The 19840-nt window shown below is 35.0% G+C and overlaps 1 protein-coding gene across 1 annotated transcript in view; it reads right to left on the bottom strand.

The window, feature by feature from the left end:
- Positions 1 to 568: 568 nt before the first annotated feature.
- Positions 569 to 19840, bottom strand: part of LOC150075583 (thioredoxin domain-containing protein 17-like) — a 32485-nt gene continuing 13213 nt past the window's right edge. The window contains exons 2-4 of the mRNA XM_090388834.1: positions 10115 to 10196; positions 5292 to 5373; positions 569 to 708 (exon numbers count right to left, since the gene is read on the bottom strand). Coding sequence (XP_090244960.1) covers positions 643 to 708; positions 5292 to 5373; positions 10115 to 10196 — 230 coding nt within the window. The 3' untranslated portion in view covers positions 569 to 642. The remainder of the gene's footprint in view (positions 709 to 5291; positions 5374 to 10114; positions 10197 to 19840) is intronic.

A 19840-nucleotide genomic window follows, 5' to 3' on the forward strand; every position in this document is an offset into this window, starting at 1 on the left:
CAAGAATACTTTTTTTGACTTATTTTTGACTTATCTTACAAATGTTAATATTTGTAAGATAAGTCAAAAAATTTAGTTTAATATTTGATTTATCTTACAAATGTTACCCAATCTAATGAAAGAGGCTTATAGTTTGCAAAAGTTGACAAATTAAGCAAGTTTTGCTGATATTTACATTCTTGTAAACCAGTAGCATAAACAACCAAGTTTCTATTATATGTCAATAGCAGATTTTTTCCAACCCTTTCTTTGTTTGTAGATCAAATTTCCTTTCTGTCATTTAATATGAAATAAGCATTGAAGATTTAAATATGAATCATTCTTTTCTCTTCAGACAAAGAAAGAAAGAAACAACATATATAGTCTAATTAATTTATAAGTAAATTATAATATGGACAAAAGTAAGTAATAAGTAATGGAAGTAATTAGACAAAATATATGGGATAGATTAGACAAAATATTTTAAATAAAACATTTATTCGTCAGAGCACTTGTAGTAGCACAACTGAAAAATTAATATAAAATATTACATAGAATTTATTTTAAAAAACTGACAATATACATATATAAACAATGGAAACTGAATTATGTCCTTTGCATTATTGGGCAACAAAATCACTTAGATCTGGCTTGTAAAATTGCTTAATCTTCAAAGAGCATTGTAACTAAAGCTTCACTCCTGCACTGATCTTCTTCTAGTCTTCTTGCCTGTAGTGATTTGAAACATATGTACAAAGTCTTTATTCCATAAGTACACTAATACATTTGAAAAACAAACTAGAAATAATTCATGTGCTGCATTGTTGGCATGCATTACAATTATTCAACTTCAAATGTTTTAAAAATTGGGGATATAACTTAATTATATGATAACAAATAAAACACATACATCCATGAGCCAAAACACGATTACCCCCATCTCCACAAAAGCATGCCATCCAGTGGGTATGGGGGGGGTACCATTCCCGGACATTGGACCGGAAAATAGTTGTCTGATCTGAAGAACCAAGGCTGCAGTCCATCATGCCGATGGACAGGTGCGTATTCGATGGCATGCAGGTGCAACAAAAACAGCTGCAACTAGACTGCACAGTTGGTTGAAAACAAGCCAGCAGCAGTGGCACCATAGTTTGGGGTCCTTTCATCCCCACTGAACACATCACTGTCAGATTCTATCTTGTCACGGTTTCAGACTTAAGTTTTGCTCTACATGGTGGCTGTGTATCCTGATGGTATTGGACTCTTTCAAAATGACAATGTCCCATGTCACAAGGCCCACATTGTGCAGGAATGGTATGCGGAACATGTGCAAACATTTGGTGTGCTTCCCTGACCACCAAATTCCTGACATCAATCTCATCAAACATTTGTGGGATGTGGTGGAACACAGAGTTTGCCAGTCCATGCCAGTGCCTCACTCTGTTGCCAAACTCCTGGTCATTCTTTTGTCCAGCTGACAGAGGATACCTGAGAACACCTGCTGCGGTCTCATAGAGTTGATGCCACGCCAGGTGCAAGTTATCACGGCGAAAGGTGGCCCAACATGCTATTAGGTAGACGGTCATAACGTCTTGGCTCACAAGTGTAATTATGTTGTATATAATAATAATAATGTTGTATAAAGATAAATATACTTTATAATAACATATCACTCTGAATATCATAAAAGCATAAATATGCACGTGCACTTAATAAAAATAAATATAAATAAAAATAATAAAAACTTTAATAAAAGACTGCATAAAAAAAGTTAAAACTTTTTTTTTATGCACAATACACACAATCTATAACCTATAGTCAATTTATTACAAAACATTGTAAAATCTCCAGTGATAAGATTATTAATATAATTATAATATCCATTTTTCTATCTATTAGAACTAATAGTACTTTAGTACTATAACCTGAGAACACCTTCTGTGGTCTATTAGAACTTATAGTAATAAAGTACTATAAGTTCTAATAGACATGGGTTAAAGGAGGTCAAGAAGACAGAAAAAGGTTGCTAGACTTGAATTTCTGTAAATTGTAATTTTCAGGAAATGCATGTTAAGGAAACTTGCTCCAAAGAAGGGATTAATGAAGATGACAGAAAAGTTAACTCTGTGAGTTTGGAGTTGGACAAGGGATGAATTTTGACTATTTGAGGTCAATGTTCTGACTGGGTCTCAATTAGTCATATTATTTCGTGAATTTTAAAATAGTGAGGTTGAATTGCAGATGCCAATATCTATAGAAATGCATGCAGCAGAAACTGAAAACTTTTGTGTTTCTCTCTCTCTCAAACTTTATTTGAGAGACAGAGAGAAAAAGAGAGGAAGGGAGAGATGGGAGGAAGTTTGTAAGAGACTACAAACTTAGGAGGGGTTTTGGGACATAATCCCATTTGCGAGAATCTCATGGTAGGATGGATTTGAGATCTGTAAAAAATCAGTAGCTGTTCAGAAGAAAAGGTTGTCTAGAAATTGATGAGAATGGAAGCAGGAGACTTTTTTTTTTTTTTTTGTAAAAAATAAAACAGAACTCAAGTTAACTAAGTTCCACCGAAGAATGAATGCATTCGGGATCCATTACTTTGTGTTGCTTCCTCCACACCCTCATGTGCCTGTCATTGCTAAGCAATTTGAACTATGAATCATCTAACCACATTACATGTTTATGGTGCTCCAACCATTTACACCATTCCTGGCATCACTGTAAACAAATTTTTGTTCACACATAAGAGGATTAGAATACAGGCAAATAGATTCATTGTCCTAAGCTCACTGCATGCTATGCTGGTGGAAAATAAGTTCCTGATAGCTGGTATTAAAAAGTTTGATGATTGTCAGCAATACTGCTTTCTAATTTTTTCATAGGTTGTGGACATACATCTGTGGGCTTGGTCATGAAGTATCGTCTTCTGACATGACTTGTTCTTCTTATTTGTTTTGTCTGATAAAGGCCACTGTTCAAGGACCCTAAGCACTTTTTACATCAATATATGGGTAATATAATTCCTGTATCAATGCTACTATTGTATGAATGTTTAGATCCCTTTGTGAGGCTATTGATATATCACTTACCTCTCCTATACTACTACTACTACACGTTTAATGACTACTGGGGCACTGCAGTTCTTATAGGTCTGTTGTACCATATGATCTTGATACGTCAGGAGCTATTTCATTTGTTTATGATAGGAGGCATAAGCAAATGAAATGATATAAATACGCGAATGCTGAATTTGCTGATTTCTTAGGGTTATATTTGTATACAGTCTGTCCCCAACATACGTAAGACATACATTCCAGGACTTCTTATGCAAGTCAATTTTTACGTAACTCAGGAATGACTAATAAAATATTGCTACTATATCCCTGATATGTCAAAATTACAGAAACCACATAATATCCTTAGAAGAATGAAGAAAAATAGTTATATACCATAACAATTAAAAACATTATCTGAGGACAGCGGTGATTTAACAGGAGTGGCACATAAGAAAATAAAACATAAAAGGAAGGAAAAACGCATGTTACTGTACTGTAAAAACTGATATGTATTTCATATGCTGTGTATGCTTTATAAGGGCTACTAAGGGAATCAAAACGAAAGTGTACATATTTAAGAAAATCAGTCTATACCACACAATGAATCAAAGTTTATACACTTCAGGTGTGATGAACTGAAGGTAACTTAAAATGAAACTGAAGCATTAATAAGACACATTAATCACAGGATGTTGTAGACTGAGCAGAGTTCAGGGAGGTAGTATCTGATCATAAATTCGCAATAAATTCCGAGAAACGTTTGGCGTTTTCATCCATTCCATCAACATAGAGACCATACTGAATTTTACAAAACACTTCTGCCATTTCCTTTAATTTGAACTGCTTCTTGGATTGCTCCGATTCCTCAATGAGTTCAGCTCTCTCTTGCTCAACTATTTTCACATTCAACTGGGCTAGGTCTTCCATTTTTAAATCTTCACCACATTCATCCAAGTTAGTCTATATCTTTGTTCTCCAGGATCAGCTGGAGAACAAAGGGAACTTCTGGGCTAAGTTTACAATTTCTTTGGTAAGAGAAAAGTGTCAACTCATCTTTGTTGAAGCCTTCATTGTTAAGCTCAGAATTTTTTAGATTTTTCCAAACTCCGCCCATACAAGTTATTGTCATATCATTCCAGGCTCTTGTAATGTTGCATATTCCATCAAGGATGTTCAAGGTCTAGAGTGTAATTCTCAAAAGAACTAGCTGATGAGACACAGTCCACATGGCTTAAATATTGTGGAGGTTTCTTTGAAGTGCTTCAAAGTAGTTTTTCAAGTGTCTCAAACAAATGGTAAATATTTCTTCAGAATTTTTAAAGCAGAAAATGAAATTTATTTACCTAGTTACACCGCAGGTGTAACTAGGTAAATAAATTTCAGGTATTATCCAACATAGATTGTATGGAAACAAAAATAAAAACATCCTTTTTGTTCCTTCTTTCGACTTCACTCAAAACTTTTACAGAAAGTATCTTTACGATTTTACCAAAAAATTTATGTAAGTCTGAATTTACGTAACTTGGGCTTAAGTAAGTCGGGGCCTAACTGTATATTAAAAAAATAACATATCATGTTACATTTAGTATAACCTAAAACAGTTTGTAATCATTCTGTGTGCAAGACAAAAAAACATAAAATTAAAGCAGAGCTAGGAAGGCTCCAATATAAAGGTCACGTATTTATAAATCTGACGTTTTCTTACAATTGACTATAATTTATGATGCAATTTATATAGGAATGCACACAAACTGTAAGATAAACTGGACTCAAACAAGAAATTTGAAGCAAAAATCCAATGAAAGAGGAAATTAAAAAAGGGTAGCATACTCTGAAGTTAATATCAACAAAAGTTCAGTCAAAAACTACACTATACAAGCATTTAAAATATTCTTCCATACATTGGAAAATTCATACATAGTTGTTTCTGAAATTTTAAAATCCTAAATAATCACTTAAAATTACTTTAACAATCCATCTTGCTAAACTAAAATAGAGAAAATTTAATTTCTGATTTTAAAAAATCAGGTATTCTCTCGTGTGAAAATCAACTTTCCACACAAGAGGAGAATACCAACTCATTTCAAAAGGTACATATTTTAATTCTAAAACAAATTTTAGAATTTCAGAATTTTTTTAAAAATTTAAATTTTTTACAAATTTTAATTCTAATGGATATAGAAGAAAACTTAATGTTAGTGGAATTTTAGTTTGTTACTTAATGAAAGTTAATTGGTTTTAATAACTTTTATTACTTACAGTTCCCCACTTGATCAAAGTAGGTACAGTTGTGAGTCTTAACTGCCCATCCTTTCTGAAAGGATTGTCACTGTTTTTCCAACTGAAAATCAAACCATTAAGAATAAATTTCCAATAAATGTTAAATATATTAAAAAACTGAAATCAAAGAAATATAACTATATAATATGGAATTAACAGTAATATAAGCAAACTAATTTTTCAAAATATCTTCTAAGCAAAAATCAGTGGATAGCTATTAGAGGGGGAAATAAAGCATACTGGGATTAAGGCGCATTTAGGGCTAGAGCCTCAAGCTGCGAACAAATTTAGACTATGTATATAAAGTGCTTAGCATCATAATACACAGCCATTTCTGAATAAACAGAAAATTTTTAAGGTGGCATCGTTTTAGGTTATATCTCATATTGTGAATGCCTTCACAACGAGTTGCCATGATATTGCACTACTTCGAATAAGTAACACTTCACCTAAGGAGAAGACTAGTGTTACTTATTCTCAGATAGGTACCACCACCCAGACAGCACTGTTTCAGGGCTATTTGGCCCTTTGTCAGTGAGTGGGTAGGTACCCAAGTGATGCAATGATGGCAAAATACTTCATAACTGTTTTTGCCATCATTGCATCACTTGGGTACCTACCCACTCACTGACGAAGGGCCAAATAGCCCTGAAACAGTGCTGTCTGGGTGGTGGTACCTATCTGAGAATAAGTAACACTAGTCTTCTCCTTAGGTGAAGCGTTACTTATTCGGAGTAGTGCAATATCATGGCAACTCGTTGTGAAGGCATTCACAATATGAGATATAACCTAAAACGATGCCACCTTAAAAATTTTCTGTTTATTCAGAAATGGCTGTGTATTATGATGCTAAGCACTTTATATACATAGCATACTGGGATTTAATAATTTCTACTCCAAGAGAGAGAAAAAAAAAAAAAGTGCATAACTTTGTATATACAAGTCCTGTTTCAAGATTTATCAGTAGCTTGTCTAGCATTATTATTAAATGTGCAAAGCATGCACTTTGAATTAACATCCAGATGGTGACATATATGTACTGCTTATATATGACATATATGTACATATTTTATGTACTGCTATTGTAATTATTAAATAACTAAAATAGAGAAAATTGAATCGATAAAATTTACATACCTAAGAAACGCTAACCCTTAATACTACAAGATCCATATAGTCTGTAGAATTTTTGAAATCCTAGCCAAGTACTCCTGCGTTTGAGATTAAATCAAAACTTGAGAATGAATGATATACATTTGTTTATTACATATAAAACATTGCTGTGGTTAAGATTTACCACATATTCAATCAATAAAACTTCAGGATTTGATGATCATGGATTACATCATACTTCTAACTTAGCTTGGTTAGGAATGCTATGGACTGTTTGTATGAGAAGCATCTTAGATGCGGACTGCAGAGCCCGAAAACTAGACACATTAAAGTGACTTGAATGAAGTTTTAACTCTTAAGGGAATAAGTAAAATGAATGGGAGTATATTCATGGTTGCAGGTGAAACTATAACAAGGGGGACATATATATAAAATCTTGGGAAACAAACAGATTACATCTTGTGCAGTTCACTTTTGAGCAGCACATTGTCGATCACTGGAATTAAGTTGCCTTACAAGGTAGCTAAAGTAGAGATTCTCACATATTCAACGTTGAACTGAATAGCTAATTTCTCGCAATGTGAAAATGGAAATCAATTTTTTTTTTTTTTTTTTTTTTTTTTTTGCTGATGCAGAATAAATTCACATTCTTACATTGTTATAGTTACAACTAACTTGTAACTCCAATAATGATTTTAGGATATGGTTCGGAAAAATCTAGAAACATAGCCATTACTACAAGTTTTGTATTGTATATGCTTAATAGCGTATCGTATTACTAGTTTTTCAATTAACTTTCAAATTTTATTAAGCTCACATGTGAACTTAATGATTTCCCTATATACACTATATATAAAAGTAATCCAAGTGATATCATTCCCAAACTATATCAGAGTTTGCAGCTGTTTAGAAAAAAAGTAATACTAAGAGAAGAAAAAAGGACCCAGAAAACACAGACAACAGAGAGAATCCATGCTTTCTTTCCCTAAGAAACTTACCTGGAGATAAGTATTTAAGCAGTTGGTGGTGGATACTTCAGAAGTTATAACTTCTTTGTAAAGAGCAGAATTATAAAATGAAATGTAGTAAAATATGGAAAGTGGAATGGAGAATGCTGAAAACTTATGCAGATAGAGGGAGTGGGCAAGCAGACACAAATGTATTATCATCAGTTAATTAGCATCTACACTGACGAACCAAAACATTACGACCACCTACCTAATATGATGTTGGTCCTCCATGTGCAGCCAAAACAGCTCATATCTGGCGAAGCATGGAGGCTACAAGATTTCTAAATGTGTCTTGTGGTGTCTGGTACCAACACGTAACCAGCAGATCCTTTAACTCCAGTAAGGTCCATGGTTGAGATGCCGCAGATCGGAGTTGCAGTTCCAACACAAACCAAAGATGCTTGATGGAATTGATGTCTGGGGAATTTGGAGGCCAGGGCAATACCTGGAAGTCTTCCTTACGTTCCACAAACCAGTCTCAAACAATCCAGGCAGCGTGGCATGGCGCATTATCCTGCTGAAAGACGACACTGCCAGAGGAGAAGACCATTGCCATGAAAGGGTGTACCTGGTCAGCAATGATGTTTAGGTAGATGTCAGAGTGCCCGGCACATGGACCCAGGGTATCCAAGCAGAACATTACTGCCGCCAGCTTGTTTTCGTCCCACGGTGCATCCAGGCACCATCACTTCCCCAGGTAAACAATGCACACGTACCTGGCTGTTCACATTGTGCAACAGAAAATGTGATTCATCGCACTAGACAACCTTCTTCCAATCACTCAAGGTCCAGTTTTGATGTTCGCATGCCCATTGTAGGCGTTGTCGCTGTTGAACCATGGTTAGCATGGGCACTTGGAGCGGCCTGTGGCTACACAGCCCCATTTTCAGAAGGATTCAATGTACCGTGTGTTGTGACACATTACTCCCATCACCAGCGTTCCAATTACCAGCAAGTTGCGCCACAGTTGCCCTTCTGTTTCCACGTACCATCCAGGAGAGCCTTCGCTCACCTTGGGCATCGATGAGTCATGGTCGTCCAACACCTCGCCGGCAGTTTGTGGGTTCCCCCTCCTCGGACCACTTTCGGTAGGTACTAACCACGGTTGACCGTGAGCACCCCAACCAGCTGTGCTGTTTCGGATATACTCTGACCCAGTTGTCTGGCCATTACAATCTGGTCTTTGTCGAACTCGCTTAAGCCCATGCCTTTTCCAACTGAAGAACAAGAATAACATTGATTAACGGAGCTCAGTATCAGGTGTTTTTTATACCGTGTCCTGACCCGTGCATGTGCAGTAGTTCACCTGCAGTTGCTTAGATTTGCATAACTCACCGGTTATAATGTTTTGGCTCATCGGTGTATAAAACAAATAGTAGTAGTAATATGAGCTTATGTGGCATCAGCAAAAAAAAATTTAACCCATCCATTCCCTCTAAAAGTTTGTCCAGTTCCTCCTTGAATTTATTTAAGTTATCAACTTCCACAATGACAGAAGGAAATTTGTTCCAACAATTAACCATCCACTAGCTAATGGCAAATTTCCACACATTTATTCTACAACTGTGACCACCACATACAGAGGATGCGGAAAGGTCAGGGAATGACCACCGCATATCCCCGGAGCAATATGCTCCGGGGATATCCGGTTGCTAATGCTCCTAAAAACCAAATAACAAACAAACTATTCTACAACTATCTATCCTCAATTTGAATTTATGCCCCCTCAGGTTCGTAATCTGAGCAAGTGGAAGAATGCCATCAGAATTCAGCATGCTCAACCCATTCAAGGCCTTATACACCTCAATCAGATCATCTCAGAGGTACCTAGTCTCCAGCTGCTGCAATTTGCAGCAGCTGGAGGCAGAACTTAAGCCTATCTTGGTAAGAGAACCCCTTGGTTCCCGCTCACCAATCTTGTTGCTCTTCTCTGTACATGCTCAAGCAACTCTACATCCTTCCTAAAATGAGGCCTCCAAACCTGTATGCAGTACTCAAGGCATGGCCTGACCATTGCCTTATACAAAGGGATAATCACCTCCTTTTTCCTGCTAGCAAAATTCCTGCATATTACTGACAATATCCCATGACCCGCTCTGGCAGCCTGTCTGTATTGTTCAGAAAAATTCATATCTGACTGCACAATCACTCCCAGTTCTTTTTCATTTTCTACCACCGTAAGTGTAGTATCACACAGTTGGTACGTTCCTCTGGGATTACTTCTACCCTTATGCAGTACTTTGCATTTGTCAATGTTGAACTTCAGTTGCCGCTTCTCAGCCCATCTGCCCAAATTTTCTAGATCCTGTTGCAGTAGCACACTGCCATTACTGTCATTAACAACCCTGCCAAACTTTGTATCATCTGCAAACTTCAACACTAAATCTGATATACCTTCATCAATATCATTGATAAATATACAAAACAACAGTGGGCCCAACGCTGAACCCTGTGGGACTCCACTAATAACATTAGTCCGTGAAGAGCAGCATCCATTGATTACTGCTACTCTTCATGGTACGAAATTACTGCTATGACTACTGCTCGAGGTTGCACACCCTGCTACCATGCTCATTCTCTAATTTTTTGGTGGGAAGATATATGCTGCAAAAGTTAAAAATAAATAAAATAAAATTTGTTATCTTTGAATTCCAGAAACCATACCAAAAACCAACTTACTAAGTTTTATCTCCAACGCTGCAGGTAATAAATATTCCATCTTCAGGAGCATGTTTCAGTCCTTCTTCAATAACAGGTTCAGCTAAAAGCATTAATAATGTTCTTAATTAAATTTCTTGCATACAGCATACTAAACACAGGAAAACTTTAAGTTTTCATTTTAATATACTTGTTTTGATTAATTAGAAATTAATATTCTATAATAAACAAGTAGTGAATATTCATTGATCTACTCTATTTAAGATAATGATGATAAAAACTTTAATTTCTCCTTTGATAAAAAGAGAAAATACAAAGTGAAATCAATAGTTTATTGAATGTGGGTAGCAATGCTAATGAGACATACTTGATAAATGTATGATATTAAAAAATAAAAATAAAACATGGTTATAAAACCAAAAGTTAAAAGAAATACTGTCACATCTCATGAAAGGAATGAAGTATTGCTACCTTGATAGGATAACTGCTAGCCCACCCTAATTTTCTCTTACCATACATATATATATTTTTCCCCCCTTTTTATTTGGGGTAGTAACACAGTTTAAAACTTAAAACCCAATTATATTTTGCTAAGAAAAAAATTTATAAACCATAAATGGATAGTCAGATAAACATTTATTTTGTCCTCAATAAATAAATAGGAGTTTAACCCTAGAACAGGTATGCTGGAAAACGTATCAGAAAATGTAATGTAAGATGTAAATAAACAATTTACTTTTTTACTGAAATAAATAAAAGGGGCCAAATTTTACTTATTTTTAAGAAATACTTCTAAAAAATATTCCTAAAACTAACTGAAGAAAGGAGGCTTTAAAGGCATTTTCAATATGAGCTGCAGTCAGGCTGAAGCTGATCTTAGGCAGAGAAATTAGAGCCATTTTTTTTTAGAATTATTGCAAAATTTTCAGTCCATATGCAAATTATTCTGCAAATATGTTGCCAGAAAAACATAATGAATGATCAAAATCACATCTAGTACCATATGACTGCTGCTGTCAATGTGTACGGAGTTCTCAAAACACAATTAATCAAACTTTACATCCATTTATAATCTCTGTTGTCCTTTTTCATATCTCACAGTCATATTGCACGGTTCAAAATATTTATTTACAGTAACTGCAGCCAAAGTATAGATACTAATATAATTTTAGGCAGCTGGATAGCACCATAAGTCAGTTCTTAAAAAAATGTTAATTTAACAATAAAAATTATAACATTTGGGATGTTAAACCACTCTGGGCATATTGCTCCAGGGATATGCGGTGGTCATTCCCTGACCTTTCTGCACCTTCTGTATTTGGTGGTCACAGGCTCGAACCCCAGTCTAATCAAGAAGCGTGTGCTACGCACTGCTGCTCCTGCCCAACTAGCTATGGAGGCACCGTTATTTAAAAAGGCAAGGCAACTAAAGCCTGAAGACATCAGTTTACTTGCATCCGTTAAGTGGTTTTTGAACTGGTTTGCATTATATTATTATGGAAGAAAAATCCTCTAACTGGACCCAGCTAATTATAGCACTAAATAAAAGTCTCTATACAAAATTTCTTTGATCTGCATTGGGAATCAAACTTTAGTAGGCTGCAATCACATGGGCGACAAGTGTCAAAGTCACTGTACTGTTTACAAAGAATGATGGCGCTTGAATGATGGCCAGTGGTGTCCAAACTTTTCCTGTAGGGGGCCACATTCAAGAAAAATTTATGTTACATTTTCCACATTTTACATGTAAAAGAAAGTTTCTATTTTCATGTTACCATTTTTCATTTTCAGGCTATATACAAAAAATGCTAATTCCCAATACTTTTATGTGCAATAAATCTATGTCAGTGATTTATTTTTAAATTTTATTAAAATTATAAAAATATGACTTACTTTTGTTTTTTTTAAAATATACCTTACTTTTATTTAAAAAAAAAAAAAAAAACAATTTTACTTTTTATTTTAAATGGTCACTTTAGAAAATTTGCAACCTGAAAAGGATCACTGCTTTTCAATATTAAGGTGAATAAATAAATATGCGATACACTAAAATTGAAAATATTCAAAAACAATTTTACTTTTTATTTTAAATGGTCACTTTAGAAAATTTGCAACCTGAAAAGGATCACTGCTTTTCAATATTAAGGTGAATAAATAAATATGCGATACACTAAAATTGAAAATATTCGAAAATTTTATTAACCTTGTAGTCTAACTGTTAGTGACACCACAATAACATTTAATGAATAAAACTTAACATTTAATGAGATGATTAAAGGTAGATATTTTTAGATAATTGCTCAAAATTTGTGACGTCAATTCTCAATACAGAATAAAGATGCTCATCTGTTATTTTTTTATTTTTTTAAATATTTGTTTGAAGTCATGCGTTAAAAAACAATTGCTCGCAGACATACGTTGATCCGAACAAAGTAGCCATTTTCATGGCAGCTTCTTTTATCAGTGGAAAATCTTCGTATGAAAGAGCTTTGTAGAATTCAAGTAGTTTATTTTTGCAGTCCATATACTTAGTTTTGAGGCATGTTTTGGCTCAAAGATCAAAATTTCAAACTGCGAGCTGGCACTATAGTTTTCAGCCATAGAAGTAAATGGATTCTCAGACAAGCTTATGTCTTTTTCATGGGATCTTATATTAACAAATCGACTTTCAAACCAGTCAAAAAGTAATTGTAATAACAAGAGACAGCATTTATTTGGAAATGTGTTTATATTTCAGCTTATTCTAAAATTATTTGATGTCCCTTTCCCTTGTCGTTTTAAATTTAGAGTGTTTAAATAACTAGAAAAATATCTGTAAGAATTGCAAGTTCAAACAGCCACTCCATATTTCATAATTGTTTTGTTGGTTTTCCTTTTTCTGTCATAAAACTATCAATTTCATGAAGCGGTTTTAAAGAAATGATATAACGCTTTGCCACGACTAAGCCATCTCACTGCACTATGTAAAATTACATCTTCGTATTCAGCTTCAATTTCTGAAAGAAACTGTTGAAACATATGGTTATTAAGACCATGCGATCTTATAAAATTTACAGTTGAAATAACCACAAAGTGTTGGAGATCCAATATTTCCCCATAGAGAGCTTCTTGATGCACGTGCAGTGAATTCCAATCGGAAGTTCAGCTCCGATATGTACCATTTTTGTGGTTATTCTACCCATAAGCCCAATGTTTTTAACAATCATATTTTTTCACAGTCAGTTGTGACTCTTACAATTTAATCCTATTTAATCCTAACCTTATTTAATTCTAACTTTTCGATAGATTGGCAAAATTTTTCAAAAAGATTTATCTTTAGTTGTTCTGTACATACTCTGTAGATCAATTAAATCTTTAACTGGTACAAAATTATCATCAATTCCACATATGAAGATAAGGAGTTGTGTTGTATCATTTACATCAGTACTATTATCCAGTGCCACACTAAGACATTTCATCTGTTTTATGTTTTCCAAAATCTGTTGAAACAAATTCTTTCCAATATCTTCTACTATTCGTATAACTGTCTGTCGAGACAAACTAATGTCTTGTATCATTGTTTATTTCTCCAGACAAATTTCTTCCACAACTTTTAACATATGTTTAGCAAATTCACCATCATTGAATGGTTTACTTTAAAAAGCGATCAAATATACAACTTGATAACTGGCACTTACAGCAGATAAATTTCTTGAATGATACGTTTTGGTTTTTGTTAATTTGTTTTGTAACATTGAACAGGAACACTTTTCTTTTCGCAACATTCTGTTATTTTGATCATAAGATTTATGCTTGGAATCAGTATTGTTTTAAATTACATTCTTTAAAAACTCACACCGTCTCCTTACACACCAAATACACTACTTTTTTCATCATAGTCAATGAAGAAATAGTCTTATGTCCGCCTTTGATCAAAAACACGACACTCCAAATCGACTTTCCTCGTTTGGAACATTTTTAAGGATGATTTTTTTTTCAATTCAATACAATGAACAAGTTATATCAAAATATAGTAGTAGAATTTCACAATATAAAAAGATTAATACACGCATAACTGTATTTAGCGCACATATGACTGCACCGAACTACATGTACACGTTTGACACAGTTGAGCTCAACGTTTCCATGCCTGCACAAGCAGTGGCACGACTCTCTAAAATGCAGTTTTAGTTAATTTTATTCAAGAGCCGTATCTGGCCTGCAGGCCATAGGTTGGACACCACTGGCTTAGGCGAAGAAATCTGTGTGGTCGTTAGTACTGATCCATAGGCACCCACCAGTGTTGCACTCCTCCCGTGGGTGCAGGATTTTGTGACATAAGCACATATAGGATAGTAGACCCAGGGAAGGACGCCAGGTGGCAGCTGCCCAGGTGTTGGCTGCTCCCTGGGACGAAGTGGCCTAGAGTTTCTGCACCATCACAGAGAACAAAGGTGGAGATGGGCTACTACCTCGGAGCCACCGAGATACATGTACACACACACACGCCCTGGATGATGTGAATGGAATGTATATATAATTGTATATAAATCTTCTATGTAAGTTTTGTAAATATATGAATGTATGTAAACTGTGTGTATTAATAAACTGGGGGGAATGGAAGTACTGATCCATTAGTAAGCTAAAACTACAGCTACAGTGCAAATTCATCTTGAAACGCAATCTTAACTATTTTGTGGAAGTGAACTCAAATTGTTATACCATGAATCTGCTCCAAAAACTTGGATGCAAGCAACTGCATTCACTGTACCTGTCACAAAATGAAGTAACCTCAGATCCCTGTTAGAAATGTATTCCTACACCCCCTGTGCATGCAAGAATATCACTGGGATGTGGGACAAATGAAATTGTTCATATTGAATCACCAAACACACGTATACCATTGGAGTCTAGATGTCAAAGGTTAAATTTCAATTACACGAGTAAACGATGCTGAGTGATAGAGTCAAGGGACGTTCTTTTGTTTTCATCCATTTTAAACAAGTTTGAAGTGCAATGGTTTTCATCTATTTAAAGGCTCAAGTTCTTTTTTTTCATTAGCAGAAACAATTTCCTAGAATGGCAGGCTTTAAATCCCATTCTATGGAACAGTTGGTTCTGATTATATTTTAGCACAACAAATTTGGTCTAGAAGAGTAAAAGAGCCCAGTACTTGGCTTCCATTAATTTTTGGGCTGAATTGAAGTTGCTTTTCCATTGTTAAATGAAAGTCTGCAATTCAACAAGTTGATCTTAAATACAAAAATAGAGATATAGTCACAACTAAAGCCTATGTTATCATTTAGAGCAGCAGTTCTCAAACTTTTTCATCAATGTGCAATATTGATGAAAATACAACAGAAAGTGTGGGCGGGCCGTATATTGGAATAATGCTGTGATATCAGTACCATCCTGATATGAAAGAATGGCTGGAAAGAAAAGGATTTGCAGGTATATTGTTTGTTATTGTAACTGTGATAACAAGATTGGGAGTTTTGCAGTACCTACCGGTTAACTAATTATTTTTTTCGAATCATTCCCCACCTATATGACCAGTTCCCTCCAATTTTCTCTATACTTGGAATCGGTCATCAAAAATTTGACCACGAAATTTGGTTAACAAGAAATATTTGTGAAAGTCCTGAGCATTTTGTATTAACCAGTTTCCACTGTAGTTTATACACAAGTCTTATGATTCTATAAAATTTGAACAAAAATTATCTTCACATTTATACATAACATCACACAAAAAGCTCACAGGCTGCACTCTGTGAACCCCTGATTTCGAGGATGTGAACCTTGATGACATTTTCAAATGACTTTTTTTATATTTTCAAAAATCACTATAATTCAAAAGTTTCAACAGAGAAGTGAGTAATTTTATTCACACATAATGCCTATTGTTGCATAATGCAACACAAAAGCCTGTGGCTTCTTTGCACTATATGGCTATTACTATTTTTTTGCTTCTTCCACACCCTCATGTGCCTGAACATATCAATGATACAAATAGTTCCCCCCCCAAACCTTTGTGGTTTCAGACAACTTGGACCACATTTTTAGAATAAATACATACACACTACTATAGTTATAAATGAATATTTTTATTTCACAAAAAATCTGATGTAATAAATTTAACAGTTAATAACAGACAGCAGCAAGTGGTCAGGTGCAAAGGTGCACTGAATGACAAGGGTTCAAGCTTGTGACTGCTAAATACAGTAGTATTTCTTATATTCTTTCTCTACCTCGTGAACTCTTCTGACTGCATGGTCATCCCAGAGCATAAGGCAGAATTTTTTTTATTTTTTAAATAGAACTGTAACTCTTGCTTTCATTGTGTAATGTCTCTGTAATATAATCGTGTATTTGCTTTCCTTTAAAAAAAAAAAAAAGGTTTTCACTGTTGCATAGACTTCTTTTCAGAGCCGGCGAAAGGGGAGTGCAGGGTGTGCACCGCACACAGCTCCACACTAGCGATGTTTTTTTATAATAAATTAAAAATTAAAATATTTTTAACTAGTTGGGCTATCACTAGTTGCAACTGAAAGAAACATTTGCGATGGGATAGATTTTTCACAAATTATATATGATTTTGCAGCAAAAAAAACACATAGAATTACTTTGTAATAAAATATATAGTTTTTTTGTTTATATTAATATTGTATTTGTTTAGAGGTATAGAAATTGTTTTTGCTACTTTTGCTATAAAACTTTCTGTGATCTTAAATGAGTAAATAAAAGTTTATTTTTTTCGGCCCCACATTTATTTTCGCACACAGCCCCGCAAACCCTACGACTGGCTCTGCTTCTTTTGTGAAATTCGTTGTTTCAATAGACAATTTCTTTAAGCCTAAAAAAATATGATATTACTCTAAAAGTTGGATTACATGCATGCATGTTTTGCTTCATTATTTGTTATTTGTTTTTTTATTAAGGAGCATTAGCAACTAAGGCCATATTGCTCCAGGGATATGCGGTGGTCATTCCCTGAACTTTCCGCATCTTCCGTATTTGGTGGTCACTGGCTCGAACCCCAGTCTAATCAAGAAGCGTGTGCTACGCACTGCTGCTTGTGCTCACCTGGCTACGGAAGCACCAGTTTACTTCGTTTGATTTGGTATGATTTTACTGATGCATTAGCAACAATGGCTAGTATGCACCAAGGCAAGGTAAAAATAGGTTCTGGTAACTTTAAAGAAGGTAACCTGGTAAAAAAGTTAAGTATATGTTTAAAAGGTGGTATATTTTCTAAATATGTATGGTTTATCTTATATATTATATAATTAATAATAATAATAGGTTGTAGTGATAAAACTGAATATCTAAAAAAGAATGATAAAATAATAATATATTATAATGGTTTATGGAACTAGGACACTGCTAACAGAGGCCTTGCACATTGCTGCATTTCCTTTGATTTTGGCTGCCTGCTCTTGATGACATAGTTAAAATCTTGGGATCTACAGTGTTAAGTACCATTTAAATATTTTCATTTAATTTTATTTAAACTTTATGTAATCTGCTTTTATTTTGCAGGCACTTTTTAATTTTTTTCATTGTAGCTACACATGACAGGTCAGCACCACTACCAATACACTTATCTAATCCTATCTACCATTAGAGCAAGAAGCAAGTTAGTATTAGTAACGGCCGTACGGTGCAAGAAAGCCTATGGCTTATGCTGCACCAGCCAAAAAAAAAAAAAAAAAAAAAAAATCCGAACAAAACAATGATAAAAACAAAAATTAAATAAATAAATAAATAAATAATAATAATTAATAAATAAATAAAAATAATAAAATGAAATAAAAAATAAATAAAAAGGAAATTAATCCTATCATCCTATGCGCTTCCCTTACCCGAAAGTACTATCCAGATGACCTTTGAATTTCCCCAAACTGTCGGCCTCCACCACCCATGAAGGCAACTTATTCCAGTAATTTATAACTCGCTGGCTAAAATAAAACTTCCTGCAGTCCAATCTAAACATTTCCCCCCGTAACTTGAATTTATGTCCCCTAGTTCTAGCATCATTTATAATCTTGAAAATTTTGTCCTCATTCATTTTACTGATGCCTCTCAGAGCCTTAAACACCTCAATAAAATCTCCTCTATGGTGTCTAGTTTCCAAACTCTGCAACCCACATATTCGAAGTCTTTCTTCATAAGGATGCCCTTTTGCCGATCTCACCAAGCGAGTTACCCTTCTTTGCACCCTTTCAAGAAGCTCGATGTCTTTCTTTAGGTGCGGTCTCCATACTTGAACACAGTATTCCAAGTGTGGTCTAACATAAGCCTTATATAATGGGATTATCACGTCCCTATCTCTACTTGCAAAAGTTCGATAGATCATCGATAGGACACCATGGGCCTTTCTTGCAACCTGTTTACAATGCTCAGAGAATTTCATGTCTGACCGTATCGTAACACCCAAGTCCCTTTCCTCCAGTACTGGGTTTAGTTGAACTCCACCAAGTGAATAAGTTATTTTGGGATTACTGTTTCCCAGGTGTAATACCTTACACTTTGTTGGATTAAAGCACAGCTGCCAATTTTCTGACCATTCTTGAAGTCTATCTAGGTCTCTCTGAAGAAGCTCAGCTTGACAGTGATCATTAACTACTCTACCAATTTTAACATCATCTGCAAATTTAGACAAAACGCCCTCTATCCCTTCATCAATGTCGTTTATGAAAATTAAAAACAACAGTGGTCCTAATACTGATCCTTGGGGAACCCCACTTCTTACATCAACCCAATCTGAGGAATAGCCATTTATCACAACCCTCTGCCTCCTGCCCTGAAGCCATCCTTCTATCCATCTAAGGATTTTCCCAGTGATTCCAACCTGTTCCAGCTTATAAAGCAACCGCTCATGTGGGACTGAGTCAAAAGCTTTGCTGAAATCTAAATAAACAATGTCGAAATTATTCCCTAAATCCAGCTCGTGAGTGACCCTTTCGAAATAGCGAACCAGATTTGTTAAACATGATTTTCCCTTTACAAAACCATGCTGAGTATCCTTGAGAATTTCAATTCGATCCAAATGATCCTGAATTCCACCCTTGATCATTGCCTCCATGATTTTCCCTACTAGTGAAGTCAGACTGACAGGTCGATAATTTCCCACTTCACTTTTAGAGCCACCCTTATGTATGGGAGATACATTTGCACTTTTCCAATCCAAGGGAATCTCCCCAGAGTCTAGTGATGCTCGCATAATTAGCCTCAGTGGTTCAATGCACTCGCTTGCCGCCTCTCTTAAGATTATAGGGTATATTCCATCAACTCCAGGAGCCTTACAGGTCTGTAGGCTTGAAGGTTTTTTCATTAAATAATCTTGCGAATTTTCAATATCATTAATTACATATTTTTTAACTTCGCTCCCACAATTTCCCATTGCCACAAAAGGCTTTTCATTTGTAAATATCGATGCAAAATAACTGTTGAGTTCATCTGCAACGGCAGCTGGTGTATTTAATACTATCCCCTTTCCCTTACGTAAAGGTCCGATCTGGTTTGTCCTGCTCTTCTTGGCATTTATATATGTGAAGAATTCCTTATCCCCCCTCTTTGCTCTGTTTGCTAGTGATTTCTCATAAGCTGCCTTTGCCTGTCGAACCTTTTCTGTGGTTCTATTACAGATCATCTTGTAGCTGTTATAGGCTTCAGTACTTTTTATTGCTCTGTAACCTTTCCATGCCACCTTTTTCTGCTCAAGTAATGTGGCAACTTCACTATTCATCCAACTTGGAACCCTTCTCG

Source organism: Mastigoproctus giganteus, chromosome 14 (genome assembly GCF_048544385.1).
Source record: "Mastigoproctus giganteus isolate SK-2022 chromosome 14, ASM4854438v1, whole genome shotgun sequence".
In the NCBI taxonomy this organism is placed as follows: domain Eukaryota; kingdom Metazoa; phylum Arthropoda; class Arachnida; order Uropygi; family Thelyphonidae; genus Mastigoproctus; species Mastigoproctus giganteus.